The sequence below is a fragment of the Danio aesculapii genome, chromosome 14, assembly GCF_903798145.1.
Source record: "Danio aesculapii chromosome 14, fDanAes4.1, whole genome shotgun sequence".
Taxonomy (NCBI): domain Eukaryota; kingdom Metazoa; phylum Chordata; class Actinopteri; order Cypriniformes; family Danionidae; genus Danio; species Danio aesculapii.
Window position 1 is genome coordinate 33,206,618 of NC_079448.1, and position 19,787 is coordinate 33,226,404.

At 36.3% G+C, this 19,787-nt stretch overlaps 1 protein-coding gene across 1 annotated transcript in view; it reads right to left on the reverse strand.

Annotated features, from left to right (window-relative positions):
* Positions 1 to 4,665, reverse strand: part of gpc4 (glypican 4) — a 61,739-nt gene extending 57,074 nt beyond the window's left edge. Inside the window, exon 1 of the mRNA XM_056471892.1 lies at positions 3,934 to 4,665. Within this exon, the coding sequence (XP_056327867.1) occupies positions 3,934 to 4,087 (154 nt within the window). The 5' untranslated portion in view covers positions 4,088 to 4,665. The remainder of the gene's footprint in view (positions 1 to 3,933) is intronic.
* Between the last annotated feature and the right edge of the window lie 15,122 nt (positions 4,666 to 19,787).

The following is a 19,787-nucleotide window of genomic DNA, read 5'->3' on the forward strand; positions in this document are numbered from 1 at the left end:
TTCATCATAAATATTCAAAATGTCAAAAAATAAGAATTTCTGCTAAATGAAAGATGTAGTTTCAGTTTAAATAATTTAAATTTGGCATATGTTGTTTATAGCGAAATTATAACGGTAATTGTATGAATTTTGTACTATTATTAATTTTAGCTAATCTATAGCTACTTATTTTCAGAATTCAGATTTGTAGCAGAATTTTTTATTTATGTGTTCTTATCTGATCTGTGGAATTAAGTTGAAATGTTAAAAATGCCTCGTCATTTCACCTCAAACTAAAAGCGAAAGATATTTGCATAAACTCTTGCTGTACAGGATGTCATGGCCAATATAATGCCATATGACATTTAATGTAAAAGTCAAACAGCTGACAAAAGTGGCCTTTCCTGTTTAATCTGAGTCACATTTGCATATTAATAACAATAATAAAATTTCTGATTAATTGCTGAAATGTTGAAAAGTGGCATGTAAGGGATGTTTGACCATTCTCCAAAACTATATGGCATACTAGAAACCATGGAATTGTGTTTTGGGACTACAGAAGAATAAATAAGACATGTTTTGACTACAAGGTGAAGAGGGCCAGCTCTGAAAGCCAAAACGAGGGAAGGGGGGCACTACCAGTTCAATTAGGTTCTCCTGTGGACCATTTTCTCCCTAGCAACAGGAGACATTGTTAAGCCAAAGCAGGGCTTTTTGTGCTTCCTTTTTTTGCTTTCTAAGGACCTCCACCCCTCAGCGACAGCAGACCTTGTCACTTTCTCTGTATCAATTATCTCAGTCTCTTATTGACAAAAGCATGCTAACTGAGGTTAGCCTTGCACAGGGTCCAGACGCATATTGTGTACCATTGTAAGAGGCACACGCGCATGGCACCCAAACCTACCCTCTAAATGAGCTTTCAGTGTTCATTCTTTAAAGCCATCACAACAAAACTGGAGATTTGACACAATAAAACATGACAAATGCAGGCATGCTGGGGAACACTCAAAGTTTGCATTACAATGACACCTCAGGGAAGACAATAGACTTGTTGGGCTGGTGGAAAGAACAAGGAAAATTAGGGTTCACAGTTGTTCCTCTTCACCTAGCTGCAGTCATGCATGTAGCCAGGTTAATCATCAAGAATCACAAGAACATGTTTAACACAACAGCGTGTTCTGGTGCTTGAATTTGACTTAAAGTTTAGGTGTCTAGATATTTAATTTGTATCACCGATTACTGTTACAGAGAGCATGTGAGTGATAGGTATCTAATACAGACTTATTACAAAACACTTTTGAGTAGTTTACAAGCAAATAAAATTAAAAATAGTATACGAATAAGTGCATAAATAAGCTGTACTATGAATAAAAGAACTTCAGTCAGTGTGGACTTATACACACATACATACGAACATACATACAAACATACACATTTTTACGTTATTTTTTTTGTGCTTGTCCAAATTTTTACACAAAAATTTGCAAAAAGTTCATTTATTTTCATTTGACTTATTTATCAGGGGTCACCACAGCGGAATGAATCGAAAATTATTCTGGCATATGTTTTATGCAGCAGATGCCCTTTCAGCTGCAATCCAGTACTGGGAAACTTGTAAAAAGTTCATATTATATATTTGGTTGCATTACTTAATAAAACTGTAAATGCTTGTGCACAATAGACACATAATAATCCAAATTAATCACAGACCCATTAAACTCTAACAACGATATGGAATTTTTATAGAATTTACAAAACTATTGTGATGGAGGATAGAGCAGTCATACTGCTTTACACATGGCCTTTTCATGGTGTGTTTGGGGTGATAAAAACAAACTCTGGTGTAATTGCTCTGAATAGGTGTGAATACTACTAACTTTAGTTAGGTGTGAAACAAACAAGATGACCAAGACCTCTAAAGATTGGTCTCAGTCTGCTTCCAAAGAAACTCTGCATCTTTGGTCTTAAAAATTAAAGTGTGAATGCAGGACTAATATAATTTTCTTTTTGATCCAGTCCAAGTGTTTTGTTTGTACTAATGGGTAGACCCACACGGAATCTGCGTTAGCAGAAATCCGCAGATTTTTAGCCCATCGTCGACTATTTATTTACTTGTGTAAATGTGTGTAAGTTTATATTTATTCAGTTTTGAAATTAATTTCAGTAATTTTATTGACTATAATGAAAGTGTTCATTTGATTTATTTACAATACAGTTTGTAAAGTAACATTTTCTGTCTTTTAGTAGATATATTATATGATAGACTTGCTTTGTTTACCAAATAAGTGGATCTAGATGAATTTACATTGTAAACATTAAAAAAGTTAAACTATTATTTTTTTATTTTATGTAATAAGTTTTTAGTTACGATACTAAAATAATTCTGCATAAATCTGCAGATTTTTTACAAAATTCTCTGCAGAAACAGCAAAAAATGTCTGCAGATTCTGTATGGCCTTACTAATGTGTGCCCTAAAAAATGGGTAAACTGACCAGTCTTAAATTGTAACACATTGTAACACAAATTGTGGCACATGTCTGCTACTAAAGTGAACATAAGCATAGCTGTGGCTTCCTGCGAACTCATGCCAAAATCAGCACTCTCGCTCATGCGATAGTGCTTAAAACTTCTTAAAGCACACTTTTATTGTGTCATGCTAATTTGAGATGCGAGATATCTAGTCAGTTTCATTAAATATCTTTACAATGTAGATTCAGTTCCCTGAATTAACTTGGACGAAGCCTTTCGCTGGTCAAACAAAAAACTTTCTCTTTTACTTAAGGGGAAATAAGACACTGATTATATACAAACTGTGTCCCGAGGCTAGTTTTCCCCTTGAAGAGGAGCTAAAACTGCAACTTGTTACGCTCCCCCGCCCCCAATGCCGCTCCTGATAAAATCACTGCATTTACATGAGCATTAGCGCTTCTGAATGACAATCACTGTCCGATGACTGACTCTCGCTTATAATGACAAAGTACGACGCTTTGAAACAAAGACAGCAGCTGGGGGTGCGAAACATTTGTAACTATAGAAATGTAATCACGAGCTGTATCCCGTTTGAAAGATGAAGAACTCCACACTTACAATCCGAAGTGCAGTAACGTATGGAGAATGCGACTTAACGGGACAGTTCTCACTTACAATTTCGGCCATTCTTTTCCCTAAAATGAAATTATGTAGTACAGAATAACAGCAAGTCTTTATATTATGCAAATAAAGTGTGACCGCGGACAACATTATAACCCACTGAACATGACTTACACTGAATAGTTAAAGAAAGCAAGCAGTACAGGTATAAAACAATATGTCGTTTTTTTCCGGACAACTGTCTCTTAAAGAATAGGAGGAGAGTTGGTTTTATACTCGCACATTCGTTCATTTAGAAGTCTATATCGTTTACTATGTTACTTTGAATATTCGATCTGAATTAGCATGCAAGTATGACTTCAAAACAACATTAGCACTATCTAATTGGCTGTGAACAATGTTGTACTTTGATAGTTATTGGCTGCTTATATGATTTCCCTATTTAGAATTTGCAAAAAATACTTTTCTAAAATTACTGTATGTTATTAAGGAGAATGTCTGAATATCCGAATATAAAACCAACTTTACCTCTATCTCTTAAAGTCTAATAAAATGTAAAGTTTAAAGGATGTGTGTTAGTCACTTTAATGACCTAATGAAATCCTCAAAGCAGACAGTTTGAACCAATAAGAGTGAACAATAATAATAAATAGAACTGTTTAAATGAATGTGCGGACACGAAATAAGCACCTTGCTAACTTTAAACACTGCTTTCTGGACATACAAAGCGACATATGCAGCCAACCAGGCCAAACTGTACTCACCGTGTGTTTACATGGCTTTTTTAGTACACCGAGCCTACCAAACGAATCAAGCTTAACAAGTGTACCGCATTTCGTGTTAATAAAATCAGTGTAACTCACCCTGCACTCCTTTGTTGGGAACATCGTTGACGTTGAAACCTTTGGAACTATAGGCAGTTCTGACTTCATTGCAGTTCTTTGACTTCTGATCAGCCTGAGCCGACGCCAAAACCACCACAGACATGCATACTGTAAATACAACGATCATCTTCATCGCTGACTGCTAAAGTAATGGAGCAACAAAAATGAACACAAAACAAAAGAAAAAGTTCAGTCACGAAATCTCTTCGATAGGCACTTCTAGTTGCCTCATGGGGATGCGGAGTCTTTCTGTGTTTAACTTCTTTTAGACGCTCGGGTCTCGCGAGCTGGATTTTCTTGAGCAATAAAAAAAACCGGGCCTCCGAAAATAACGAGCGAAACAATCCCGCAGTGTATACCGAATAAAAAGCGACCAAAAGTAACAAACAGCAGTTAAGTCACGACTTTGTTCCCTTCGTTTCTGCTTTTTTTTTAAAAATGAAAAAACAACAGCAAGTCTGCGATATGTCCAGCGCTTTGCACGCGCACACGTCCAATGCTGTAAAATCAAGGCACTTCAAAGGCAGTTTCTTCTTTTGAAAAGATCGGCGAAGCAGTTCGCTGTGTAGAAGAAGAAGCGAGAAAATTTGCAATCAGAAGTTTTGGGAAAGTTTTCCACCCTCTCGCGCTGAGGTGCAGTCGGGACGCAGAGTGGGAATCGAGAGTCGCTTGTGCGCGCGGCGAGATCTCAGCACAGAGTCAGGACTGCGCGAGCACGCAGCCGAGTTCCGGACAAAGAGCGAAACACACGGGGTGGAGCATGGCGCGCGCAGGAGGCTACAATATTAACATCTGTAGTCTGCCGGTAGGCTATTCATGAACATACTGTACGAATCAAATCTTAACCGTGTTGATATACTGGTGACATTTGACTGGGGCTTTTGCCAATTTAACTGACGGTAAAAAGTATCAGTGTGGCTTCTTCTATTTTGTTTACTATAGTGTTTATACAACGGACACTTATCCCATAAGGCCATAGGAGAGTATCTGAGAATGGCAGGACAGACGCATAGATAGATAGATAGATAGATAGATAGATAGATAGATAGATAGATAGATAGATAGATAGATAGATAGATAGATAGATAGATAGATAGATAGATAGATAGATAGATAGATAGATAGATAGATAGATAGATAGATAGATAGATAGATAGATAGATAGATAGATCTTTTAAATTCATATTTTTAATAGCAAGCTGTACAATATTATATTTGTGCATATACATTAGATTAATCAGTACTGAAGCCAAATCAGGAACTTATCCAACAAAATAACTTACAATAAATACACATTTAAAAAAAATTAAAAAGAGGAAAAATCAAGAGAAGCAAAAAATGTGAAAAATGTAGTTAAAATTTTGCAATATTTTGCTTGAATTTAATTGTATTATCTTTCAATTTTTAAATATGTTTGATGACTAAAATATTCTTTTAATAAATATATCTGTTTAATAAATCGGTTTTGTTTAAATGCACCAAAATACATAGCCTATATTCACTGAGAAATGGATAAAAATATTTAAAATGGGCTGCACTCATTTATACTGAGCACTGTAGATAGGTAGATAGATACAAGTAGTTTTTTTAGTTACCTTCATACTGATTATTTTGTGCAGGTGAGATTCTAGAATAGTATCATGTTCACTGGGGACAATAATAAGCAAATGAATGGAAAAACAAATTAACTGGCAATACTTATGTTGAAAATTTATATAGCCTATTTCTTATACCTTGTTATTATACCAGGTGCTTAAAAAATAACTGCATACTGTAACTTGAAAAAATAATTACACAACTCAGGTTACTTGTGATGCGTTAACTTAACACTGTCATTAATTTTTTTTTAATTAAACTACTTGTGTTCAGTAGTCTACACAAACAACACAAATGAATTGTGGTGCTTCTAATTATGTGATTAAAAAGGAGCCCTAATTACAAACATTTTACAAAATACACATCTAATGTCTGTATAAAATGACAATTTGCGCTTTAAAGAAATAAAAGGATATGATTTACTTACATGACAAAGTTTTCTTCAACACATCTCAATTTTAGAGCATGTGAGTTCTTCAACATGAATACCCCTCTGATGAAATATTCGCCACTGGACCCAAAATCAGTCATAATTTAAACATAATCTGAAAGTTGATAAATATGATTTCCATTGATGTATGGCTTGACAAGATAGGACGATATATGGCCGAGACACAACTATTTGAACTATCTCTAACTTTCCATGGCCACAGTGCAATGAGCCATCAATAACTCTGACATATGTTTTATGCAGCGGATGTCCATCCAGCCACAACCCTGCACTGAAAGTACATTAACTTATGAATCCCCAGTGTTAGAAAACACTCATACACTCTCTGACTCACACACTTATACACTACAGCCAATTTTAGTTTATCCAATTAACCTACAAAGCATGTCTTTGGACTGTGGGGGAAATTCCTCGTGGCCCAGCCAGGACTTTAACTAGTGATCTTCTTGCTGTGAAGTGACAGTGCTAACCCCTGAGCCACCGTGCAGCCATATTTGAATCTGAGGATTAAAAATAAATCCATATATTAAATTAATCTTTAAAGTTGTCCAAATTAGGTTCTTAGCGATGCAAATTACTAATCAAAACTTCAGTATTGATATATTTCTGGTTGGGCGACACGGTGGCGCAGTGGGTAGCGCTGTCGCCTCACAGCAAGAAGGTCGCTGTTGGCAATTCTGTGAGGAGTTAGCATGTTCTCTCCGTTTTGGCATAGGTTTCCTCTGGGTGCCCTGATTTCCTCCACAGTCCAAAGACATGTGCTATAGGTGAACTGAATAAGCTAAATTGCCCGTAGTGTATATGTGTTTCCCTGTGTCAGGTTGTGGCTGGAAGGGCATCCGCTGCATAAAACATATGCTGGATAAGTTGGCGGTTCATTCCGCTGTGGCAACCCCTGATTAATAAAGGGACTAAGCTGAAAGAAAATGAATGAATGAATATATTTATGGTTGGGCGACACAGTGGCGCAGTGGGTAGCACTGTTGCCTCAAAACAAGAAGGTCGCTGGTTTGAGCCTCAGCTAGGCAGGTGGCATTTCTTTGTGGAGTTTGCATGTTCACCCCATGTTCATGTGGGTGCTCTGCTTGCCTCCAAAGACATGTGCTGTAGGTGAATTTGGGTTAGCTAAATTGTCCGTAGTGTATGTGTGTATGTCCTGGTCCTTCACATTGGGGGTTGAGCGTCGGGCTAACAACTCACCTCATAAAAACAAGATGCTGAGAGACACCGATATGGTGTGGCTAAATATCAACTTCGATATAAAATGGCCCTGGAAATAAGTAAGTATATTTAAGGTCAGAAATGTACAAAATATCTTCATGGAACATGATCTTTACTTAATATTCAAATGATTTTTGGCATAAAAGAATATCTTTTTTTTGTATTGTTGGCTATTCCTACAAATTTAAGCATTTAAAATCCCGTACTTCCATACAGTAAAGTAAGCAAAAAACAGAAGGTGACAAGAATAGTATGTCTAAGTACTTATTTAAGGCCCTGGAATTAAAATGTTGCCACAATCATGTTCATACCATGTTATAATCAATGCCTTTTGTCAACTTATCTTTAAGAGGAAGGTATTTTATTGTTTTTGTCTGATAGGGCCAAAGACTGGTCAATTGTCTCATTTGGCCACAGAAAAGATATGTGAATAGCAGTCAATTGACATAACTGGTAGGTCAGATGATAATGACAACATGGCAAATGTAGTACATCCTGATTAGATACTACAGAGAAAAAATGTCTTTAGAGTATTTACATGTACAAAATGAGTATCCAACCAAGAGAATATGTGATTTAGGATGCAGGCATAATGTAGATTTATTGCATGGGCCCTGATCTTTGCGACTGTTTAAACATGCAACAGTCTTGCACATTTTCTCCAAGTGGCCAAGACTGTAAATGTGGATATCAGGCCAAGCTCATAGTCTCTCCGTATCACAGTCATCAATCGCAGCTCTAAACATAAGTGGGAATGTAACCTACTTATCATGATATGTGACAGAGATCTGCAAGGGCTATAATGTGACTAGCAGCCCAATGACTGTCAGGAGCAATGGGACAGAGGCCCAAAGAAACAGAAAGAGAAGCACACGAAGGAATCTCAGGCCTGACCAAAACATCTCACTTAGATTAGTCTATGACAGTCCTCAGGAACAGCAGCCCGTCTTTCCAACAATGACACAAGCCATAATTAGAGACGGTTTTGAACTGTGCAAAAGTGTGGTCGTTGAGAAACTCCTGACACGTGAGCTTTTTCGGAAAGCAAGGATGTTTAACCAAAGATATTTATACTGCAGAAATAGGCCCTGAGTATCATTTGGAATATGGAAAAATGTAATAATTATTAATTGGGTAAGAAGAAAAAGTCATATGGTTTTATACAGGACCAATAACAGACGAATGACACCTTAATGGCGAATTAAGCATGGACGTCATTAACGTGCATAGATTTGAAGTTTATGTGGCCTATGCACAAATCATTTAAAGCAGATGCAAGAGAAAAATGAAGCAAGTTTACACTTGGGTTTATTAAAAACTCTCTACTATGCAGAATGGGGCATTAGTTTATACTATAAAAAGTGATTAGTTGACTTTGCTTGAAAAAGTGAGTAAATTGCTGGTTTTAAAGTGAATAGTTGACTGTGAGCTAAATGGGCTAGTAGGAACTAAATGGCACAAGGATGTAACATGTCAAGAACACTTCACATTCTTCAGATTTTCCTGTGAGAAATATCCTTAAATTTGCAGTTTTTGGTATTTTGTGATTGATGTTATTATATATTTATTTTCCCGTTTATTTATGCACTTGAATCACATTATGGGACCTTGATCTTTCTTCAAACAACTTTCAAGCTTGAAAAGTTAAAAATAAGTGACTTTATGAACAATTTTATAAGTTTAAAGTTATATATTTTCTGGGTTGGTGTTGTAAATTACAGTACAAAAACCTTGTAATAAACTGCCAGAACATTTCCTGTTATTTATTGACTGATTTCTCTATATGTTATTTCTTATACAGTACATTATATACTTCGAACTACTAAAATGTCAATAGATGTCACTTTGTTAAATTGAAAAGTTGAATTTTCAACATCATATGATCCCATGGGCTAGTATGATCACCTGCCGGAGATCTACTCACACCTGCAGCTTCTTCACAATGGACGTCCAGCGTTCTCCGGCCTCCGGCGCCTAGACTGCTGCTCTGCACAAGAAGTTTGGCCAGAGGAGAAATAGTCATGCCCAACTGAGCCTGGTTTCTCTCGAGATTTTTTCCTTCATTTTAGTCAATTGGTGAAGTTTGTTCCCTGCCACTATCACCACTGGCTTGCTTGGTATCGGACTTGTGGAGCTGCGCATTGATTGATTTTCTTTCCAGCGTTTGGACCTTCAGCATTAAAAATTAAACAACACTGAACTGAACTCAACTTCAACTTCAGTTTCAATTAACTAAAACTTCTATGTTAAGCTGCTTTGACACAATCTGCATTGTAAAAGCGCTATATAAATAAAGATGAATTTAATTGAATTAAAAAGTTGACAGAGCAAAGATCAACATCCCATAATGCAATTTAAGCCGTAAATAGATGAAAACACAAAATACGGAAACTATTAATTAACAGATCATTTTTTACATTGTCGGAAGCAGTGGCTAGTGCATCCATGAACAAATAACTTATTTTACGGAGACTCCATTGTTGACACCTTGTATATTAAAGGGTTCATTCACCCAAAAATAACAATTCTGACAATAATTACTTACCCTCATGTCGTTCCATCCCCTGGGACCTTTGTTTATCTCTGGAACACAAATGAAGATACTTTGAAATAAATCTGAGCGCTCCCTCACCCTCCATGCAGCAATGGTCCCAAATCATCCATAGTCCAGAAAGCTAACAAAAACATTGTCAAAACAGTCTAAGGGGTTGTTCATATATCGCATCTAAAAGCGCATGGAAAGTGCGAACACTTCCGCGTCACTTCCTTCAACATTTTAACGCAATTTGCGCTCCCATGTTGTCTGTTGTTGCAGGTGACCATTAACCATTTTCTCAGACGATGACAAGCAGACAAAACATTGCTGTAGCTCTGATACACATTTTATTTATGAAGAAATTTAAAAAGCACTGCAGTGTCTGGGTGTTCTGTGTATGTCTGAGGTAATTAGTCTACCAAATTTGGTATATTCCATACAATGTATGAAGCTGATTGGTCAGTGTCTCGTGGTGCACTTGTGGCATTCTGAAAAGTTGAGATGTTTTCAACTAGGTGCGCCTGGAATACACGAGCACATTGCTCACAATATGCACTCGCAAGCCGCTGGCCTCCTTTGGAAAAATCGAACGTGCACGTGCAAAAGATGGTATGTGAATGATTCTGAAGTGGTTAGTCCAACACAATCTCATAGCAATTCATAACTTTTTCATTTAGTGGCTAATTCGTATGAATTCGTTTGATCGAATTCGTACAATTTTGTACGATTTGCTCATCCCCCAATGACGGTTGGGTTTAGGGGTAGGGTTAGGTGCCACGCCTCCTTTTTAAAATCGTACAATTTCATACGACTGAACTAACATATACTAACATGTACTAACATATAGCTACAAGAAAACTTACTTAAATAAAAATAACTACTTTATTTTGCAGTTTCTTTTCAGTGTCAGTGAGTTCATCTGTTTGAAACAAAGCATAAGATCATACAAGGTTATACTGTACATCAGCAGGCATCAAAACACTCTCTATACTGACACTGAAGAGAAGAAACTGTTGAATAAAGTTATTTTTTATGTGCACACAATATTATTATTGTAGTTTTGAAAGGTTTGACATGACATGAGCATGAATAATTAATTGCAGACTTTTAATATTTGGGTAAACAAATCCTTTAATCATTACAGTTAATCAATGACTTTATTAAATGATCAATCGTACATTCATTTTACATTCCTAATAGCCTTTTTGTACAGACAATTTTTCTTTAGTTGATGATGCTTGAGTTTTGCGCGTCATTTGCAAGTCATGTCATGAAGTAAACACACCGTTCATGATTCACATGGAAATGGGGCCTTCATTATATACAGTGCTATAATTGCCAATCGTTTTCCTTTGATTGTTACCCTTGAAGTGCATTTACACAGAGAGCACACTTTGACATGTCTGGATGTGCTGGAGCATGTGTGTGTTTCCATGCGTTGTTGTGGCTATGTGTGTGTGTGTGTGTGAGTGTGTGTGTATGTGTGTGTGTTTATGCATGGTTTAGGGGGGAGCTTTTAGCAAACTGACATTCCAACTATTGTGTCCCGGCATTCCTCAGCCAACCCCATTCATGCTGTGTGACCAAAGCTGGGAAAGCCAGTGACCAATGAGAAGCTGTGGAGGGCTTCTGGGGTTGGCTGATTGTGGATATGAGAGAGTGTGGACCGGTGTTACACTCAATAGAAAACAAAAGGTGAGTGCTTTCCTTCACAGAATACTGAGTAACGGACAAATCCAACAGCTTTGAGATGCTTCTGTACTGCGAGATGGAGATGAGATTATACAAGTCTGCTTCACGTTCCTGTCAGTTCATTGGTTCCTGGTTTAATTAAACATTTTTAACGAACCCCCCATAAAATCACACCTAAAGACTGATTACATTAAAGGTTTTAAAGGGGGATGACATTGGGGAAAAAAATCACTTTTGCTGCTTGTTCTACTTATTTTAAATAAGTTGAAACAACACACTACTTATGTTTTTTGGCACAACTTTTATTCAAACGATTATGTGAACTGATTTGCAGTGGTGGAAAGAGTACTGAAAAATCATGCTTGAGTAAAAGTACAATTACTTGCCCAAAAATGTAGTGCAAAGAGAGTAAAAGTATCTGTTGTAAATATTACTCAAAGTATGAGCTAAAAGTGTCCCTTTTAAATGTATTCAGGAGCAGTGAGTAGTGAGTATTACGCTGTGAACGGCTGATGTGTTCACATGCAATTTGTGCATGTGAAAACGTAACTTTCTGTAGTGCATTTAGTGATTGTTTAAGGCCATTTCAGTCATCATACAGTAGGCATCAGTGGCATGCAGTCTAAACAGTCATTGCGTGTAAAGATTTTGGACATCTTCTTGCACACTTAGAGCCCTATCATACACCCGGCGCAATGTGGCGCAAGGCGCGACGCAATTGTTGTTTGCTAGGTTTAGCCTGGCGGAAGAGTCATTTTGACGTTTTGCACCATGCTGTTTAAATAGTAAATGCATTTGCGCTCATATGTGCGCCCATAGGCGTTCTGATCGAAAAAAGGAGGCGTGTTGAGGCGCATTGCTGGCTCGTTGCTATTTTGAGAAACTATAATAGACTGTTCTATAGACCAGAACAAAGCCGGTCTAAAGTCCAGCGCAGAGCACGTTAGTTGTGCGCCTCGCTTACACACTGCTTAATACACACAGGGTGTACAGCAATACGCAAATATCTTTACATATGAAAAAGAATTTAAATATTAAGGATATATATAGGATATAATAAGGATATATATAGGATATAAATATAAAGGATTAAAATATTAGAAAACATATTTTCTAGCCTACATAAATATAAAAACCATACTTTCATGCCTTCTTTGTATAATATTATCATTATTAGCAGTATTATTCATTATATGCATATTTATATTTGTTTTATTAAAAACAAGCTTAGACTTGCCAACCTGACAGGTTTTGTGCCATATGGGACACAGCATGTGTATTAGGATATAACTGGATATAACACATCGTTATTATTGTTCATTTATTCGTTTGCTGGAAATTAGAACTGAATTTAGAAATAGTTTTGAAACAAATCTTTGCGCTTAAACTAAATTAATTATTTATAGGCTAATAGATGTCTGAGTGTACAGGAAGATTACACTTACAAAGTCTGCCATGTAAATAGCAAATGCGCTATGGCGCGTCGCAACTGCCTCTTAAAGGGAATGGGAGATGAAACTCTGATTGGTTTATTCTCAAAACACACCTATAACTCATTAAGAAAATAAGCTCAACCCTTTTAGACCATGCGCCACGGCGCAAAGCGGATTTTTCCATCCTTATATTAGGAAAAGTGGATTCTAAAACGCCCTTAAAGTGTTTGCGCCCTGCGCTTTGCACTTTGCGCATGGATTCTTTAAAATAGAGCCCTTAATGTTTCCGAATGGTATGCTGCATTTATAAAGTGCCCATGTCTTAAGGTTGTTTGGTATGATGTGATTTGATTAGACGGGAATCACATGATAGATTATTATACCTAGCCAATCTCCTCAGTCAAGAATAAATAAAGTAGTGACTGCAGGTTGAAGGTAGGAGCCAACCTTTTTTTACAGTGTACTCAGATTTTTGTTGCTTGTTCAAACTACTTATATAAATTAAGCTGAAACATCACAGTTCTTGAGTTTTTGGGGGACAATTGAATTGTTTTATGTTTGATCAACTTAAATTTGTGAAAACAATATAGTTAGTTTAATGGATTTTTGTTGGAACAACATGAAGGAATTGTGTGGAACCAAACATTAAGTTTATTTTTAGCTCCCCAAAGAAATAGAAAGAAAAAAAAAAATTTAATAAAGAATGTTTTAATAATTTAAAGAGTCTTCTGAGGTAAAGGTTCTTCATTAAATCAATGGGAATAAGTAACCTTTATTATTTGTCTAAACAACAGCTAACATTGTTTGTTGGAATTTGTCTGGCATTCAGGAATGAACATACCTCCAGGGGTATGAATAGTTTTGGCCTTAACTGTATGTATGTATGTATTGGGAAAAAATGAATAGATTTTTTAATTACTTCTGTCTCTCTTTTACTTGTTATTAAATATATATATTACCTAGTGATACATAAACCAAACTTCTTTTCTATGATATGCTTTAATTCTAATGAAGCATTTTTGAAGGAGATACAGCTGACTGGAAAGATACAGCAACATCAAAAATAAGTACGTAAGTACTGTGTGTATTTATATAGCGCATTTATGTGTATAGACATACACCCAAAGAGCTTCACAATCTTGAGGTGCAGTCTCTCCACTCCACCACCAGTGTGCAGCATCCACTTGGATGATGTGACGGCAGCCACAGGACAATGGCGCTAGTGTGCTCACCACACACCAGCTATAGGTGGAGCAGAGATACAATGATAGAGACAATGATAGAGCCAATTCAGCAGATGGGGATGATTGGGAGGCCATGATTGGTAAGGGCCAATGGAGGAAATTTGGCCAGGACATCGGAATTACACCCCTACTCTTTAGGAGAAGTGACCACAAAGAGTCAGGACCTCAGCTTAACGTCTCATCTGAAAGACAGCGTTCACTGACAGTATAGTGTCCCCTTCACTTTACTGGGGCATTACGACTCACACAGACCACAAGCTGAGCGCCCCCTGCTAGCCTCACCAACACCACTTCCAACAGCAACCTAGTTTTCCCATGTGGTCTCTTATCCAGGTACTGACCAGTCTCAGCCCTTCTTAGTTTCAGTGAATACCTGGTCTTGAGCTGCAGGGTGATATGACTGTGGCTAAAATAACTTTTTAAGGTTAAATAACTTTAATTTCTCACTTATTGTTTCTGTACAATGAGATGTGCTTAAAGATGTGGAGACAGAATCTTGCAGAGCATGCCTTATTTGGTAATAATGTGCGTTTGATGTGCAGAGAAGCTTGCAGAAAGAGGAAATCTACCTGATGCACCATCACCAGCAAACATGCAGAGAGCTAACAATTGATGGCGTAAAATCTGCCCCTCCCTTCAACATCTCTCTATTTGTGTCTGTATACATTTTTGGGTCTGAGTTTAGAGAGTCAGTTGGTGTTGTGTAATGAATGGGGTTTACTTATACCAACCCAGAGCTCTGTAAATCAAATTATTCATTTGTATCTAATAAATTACTCATACTTTTGCATTGAAGAAAATCCTCTCTCGACATTTTATTGAACACACATGCAATTGGATAAAAAAAATTCCAACAGTATGTATGAATGTATAAATAAATAAATAAATAAATATATATATATAATATATATAATATATAATATTAATAACATAACAATAATAAAGTTAATTCTAAGTTGTTAAAATATGTATAGCTAAACTGTGAAACTGTTTTAAATTAATATTAAATGAATAGTTAAATAATTAATAATTATATTTATAATAATTATAATTAATTACTGAGTGGAAAAAACTTTTTCATGTGCATTAAATCTTTCATCAATGGTAATAAGTAACCTTTATCCTTCATCTTGATGTTGAGGATTGTTCGTTGGTTGTTTTTTTTCTGGCATTCAGAAATGAATGAACGAACGAGTAAATGAGTAAATGAACGAACGGACAAACAGACGGATGAACAGACAGACGGACGAACAAAATAAATCATTTTATGTTAATTTGAAGTTGTGATAATTATTCCAGTTGTGATAATTATTCCATTTTTATAACTTTTAAGAGTGTGATTAATTTATTTAATGTTAAAAACAACAACAACAACAACAACAACTATTTTTGATGTGCTCATGTCATTTGAAATCTGGTTGTGGCCACAAGAAATCCTAGATAATGAATGGTCATTTGATTGAGCTCAATAAAACAAATAAATTGTTAAAGACTTGTACTGCAAAACTGGACAGCATTCTAATAGTGGCCCTTAAGTATGATACAGGATACTTTTCAGAATCGCAAATGCAGTAAACTAGCAACAATTCCTGCAGAACACAATTAGCCTGCCTAACCGTGCCACCCTAAACAAAGAAGACCAGTTGCTGCTAAAATGGGGGATCCCTGTATAGCCACTTTATTACCCTAAGAAAACATTCAACCTGTGCATTTCAATGGACCTGTTTGCCCATTCTCACTCGTCCATTAACATTCACAGTGTAACCAACAGCTCTGCTCAGCCTCTCTTGTCTGATAAGCAGCCGCTTTACACTGCTTCAGGACAGAAAAGACACAACAGGATCCAAATCTGCTCAAAACGAAAGTGTGAAAATAAGAGCATTCTGACCTCTCTGACAGATGAGGTTAGTAACAAGATAAAGTCTGTTAAACACAGCGGGGGGATTGTTGTGTGTGTGTTTGTGGGGAGGGGGGACAGAATACAAACACACACTAAATAAGGCTTAATTTGCAACTTTGGGTGTGAAGCACCACAGGTGTGTCTGACAGCTCTGGTCAGCTGACACAAGATGATAAAGACAAAATGGAGATGAGTGGATTTGATAACGTGCTATTCATTTCATGCTTTGCTGTAATTAGGTCAACATGCAATTAGTTTTTTTTACTTTAGGCAGTTAATGTTGGAAAGACACACATGCATGGCTAAAAATAAAATTGCATATACAGTAGATACAAATGCAGAGGGAAGAGTGTGAAAAAAGCCCGAATTGTGAGACGTGAACTCAAAACCCTGACTTTTTTTCTCCAAAATTTAAACACAAAAAGTTGCTAACACATATTTTTATTTGATTGTAAAGCAAATTGGAAGCAAGTGGCATAGCACAAACTGCATACGAGTGAAAGTGGGACCCTCAATCAAAAAAAGCCAAAGTGCTATGTCATATAGCCCATTTTGCGTCAAAAGAATTTGACAATGAACAATGTTTATTATTTTTTTTAACAAGTGATAATATAACGAAATAATGCCTTTTTAAAATATTTAAACTACCCATAAAAAGCTTGTGAAATATTCCAGTTTTTTTTATTCCACCTTTAAAAATGACCAAAACTGAAGCCAGTGCCATGTATCAGGATGATAATGCACCAATACACACAGCAAGACTGATGACAGATTGGTTTGATGAACATGAAAGTAAAGTTGAACATCTCCCATGGCCTGCACAGTCACCAGACCTAAATATTATTGAGCAGAAGTTCAATAATAGAAGTTTTGCAGGAGCGAGTAAGGAAATGTTTTTCTCCACCCACATCGCTTTGTGACCTGGCCACTGTTGTGCCAGAAGAATGGCTCAAAATCTCTCTGGCAACATAAAAAGCTTGTGAAAAAATCCAGTTCTTTTTAATCTAGCTTTAAAAACGTCCGAAACTTTACTTTCTTTAAGCATTTTTCTGCACAAGTTTGTCCTAGCTGTCCTAGCTCAATGTGGTCAGACAACTGATTAAACAAATCAAAGTGAAACTGAAACGTACTCGCACAATGAGCAAAAACTGTTTCAAATAAGCTCCTTTTTTTTGTTCATTCAGATTAAGAATAATACATTATTTAAAATAGAATATTTGACTTTTATTTAAAAATTGTATTACATTATTAAATTTTACTTATTATATATATATTTTTTATTTTATTTTAAATGTGTGTTTTAATGTGTGAATTATTTAATCATGTTTTGTGTATGGGATTTAATGGAATTACAGTATTTTTATTGGTCATTAAATCAAATTGAACAATCTATTAACTGATAATGATCATCTAACGAGCATCAGTTGTCTTTCAAGAAAATTGCAGGAATTAACAACCCCAACATTTTTTGGGATCTCCATTATATGGGGCCCAACCAGAGTGCCAACAGACTTCAATTTAGGGCTGCACAATATATCGAAAAAATTATTGTTATCGCGGTAGTATATGCAATATCCATATTGCAGAATGTGCAATAAATTAAATTAAATTTATGGCAAGCATTTGTGTGCATAGGTTGTTTATCTAAATCCGACCAATCAGATGTAATCTTTACTATGTATATCCCTAGCACCCCAGTAGGCACAGTTAGGTGAACCTAGAGCTGAAAATACAAGACAAGAGAGGAAAATTACAACAGCAAATAATCCGAATTTCCAACACGATCTCACTGCAATTCGTAACTTTTTGATTTAGTGGCTAAATCATATGAATTTGTACAACCTCATTTCTACAAATTAGTACAATTTGCTCATCCCCCAATAACAGTTGGATTTAGGGGCAGGGTTGGATGCCACGCCTCCTTTTTAAAATCGTACATTTTTTAAAATGTACTAAACTGACAAAACATTAAATAGTTACGTTTCCTCATGAGATCAATCTGAAATTTACACTGAGGATTTCAGTTACTCTTGGTGTCTTAAAATCTAAATATTTGCACCTTTTTTTAGATTGAATTATTTCTGAAAAGTAGTTATTACAACGTAGGCTCATTCTGAAAATGTAGCTCTATATACATTTCTGGAGATTGTGAATTATGTAGCCATAGGTACGTATGGCTGCATTTCATTTTTTAAATGAACAGCACGGGGCGGTACGTTGCTGTTCCTTTTCGCGGTTACCAGCTGACCGCTTACCTCCGTATGGACAGCATTCCGGCTGTCACCAGATTGTCCAGTTAGCTCACCATGTACGTTGGGGGACTTGAGCGCAAAGAGGAGATGACCATGATGACAGGGTTCGAGCCCGGTGAAGAATGGTTCTAGAAAACAGGTAAAACAAAAACAGAAGCCAAAAAAATGAAATAAACAAATAAATAACAGGGTGAGAATGTGGTAAACATGGTAAAAATCAGACGAGGGCTTTTCTTTTTCTTAATTGCGGGTCAATCTTTGCTTTTCAAATTACTATTGGTTGGGTTTAGGGAAGGGCGAGGGTGGGTCAGTCGATCGGTCAGTCAGTCAGCCAGTCAGTCAAACAGTCAGTCGACAGCAGCCTCTGGTGGATTTACGAGAGAACAGCAGGTGCGAACGGCAACTTGTGAGAGAAAATTTTCGTGGATTCCCGAAAACAAAAACTGCAAAAACATAAAAATAACTTAGCTCCTGGGATGTATTTGAGGTTCTCCAGAAATGTATATAGAGGTACATTTTCAGAATGAGTCTGGGTTGAGCTATTACCTGTTTATTTTATGATCAAAAGATACGGAGCCTCTAAAAAAAATTCAGAATTACATCTTCACAACAATCACTACTATTACAACTGCAACTTTAACTTTTTTTTATTTGATGATCATTTACATGAAAACTTTCTCAGATATACCACACAAACGGTATTGTCACAAATAAACAGAATTTGTACTGTGAATGTCCAGGTTTGTGCAGTGTGAATATTCAGAATGTACAGACAGGACCGTTTCTCCCCTGATTTAATGTCTGAGTTAACTGTACACTGGCCTGAATGAAGGGATACATTTTGATCCTCCTTACCCGTCAGTGGTTGTTGATCAGCTCAAGCCAAGCTCAAGTATGCTCAAATGTGCCAAATGGACCATGAACGCCCCCAACACTGCACAATCAGAACCAGTATATACAGTATTGCAGAAATCAGAGTTTAATTACAGCACTCAACACATTCCATTACTGGCAGAAGCACATTAATATATACTGTATGACAACAAGCCAATTGTTTCAGTTCAACTGATTGTGTGTGTGTATGAGCGTGTGTGTGTCAATCTTTTGGCCATATTTATTTTATCTTGGCAGTCTAGTGTTTATATTACTTTTACAGTTTTCTATAAAGTGTATTACTGTATAAATCCAGTGCCTTGCAAAAGACCCTTAAAGAAACAGTTCACCCAATAATTTACATTCTGTCATTTATTCAAACTTCACTTGTTCCAAATCTTTACGAGTGGATTTTTCCCTCTGTTGAACATAAAAGAAGATATTTTGAAGAATGTTGAGTAACCCCTGACCAAAGAATTTTTATTTTCTTACTAAGAACATCAACGACTACCAGTTTCCAATATACTTCAAAATATCTTCTTTTGTGTTCCACATAAGGATAGGAAAATAATGATTTAGTTAAAATTTTGGATGAACTATATCCTGTTAAACATCTGCCTTTTCTTTTTGTATAA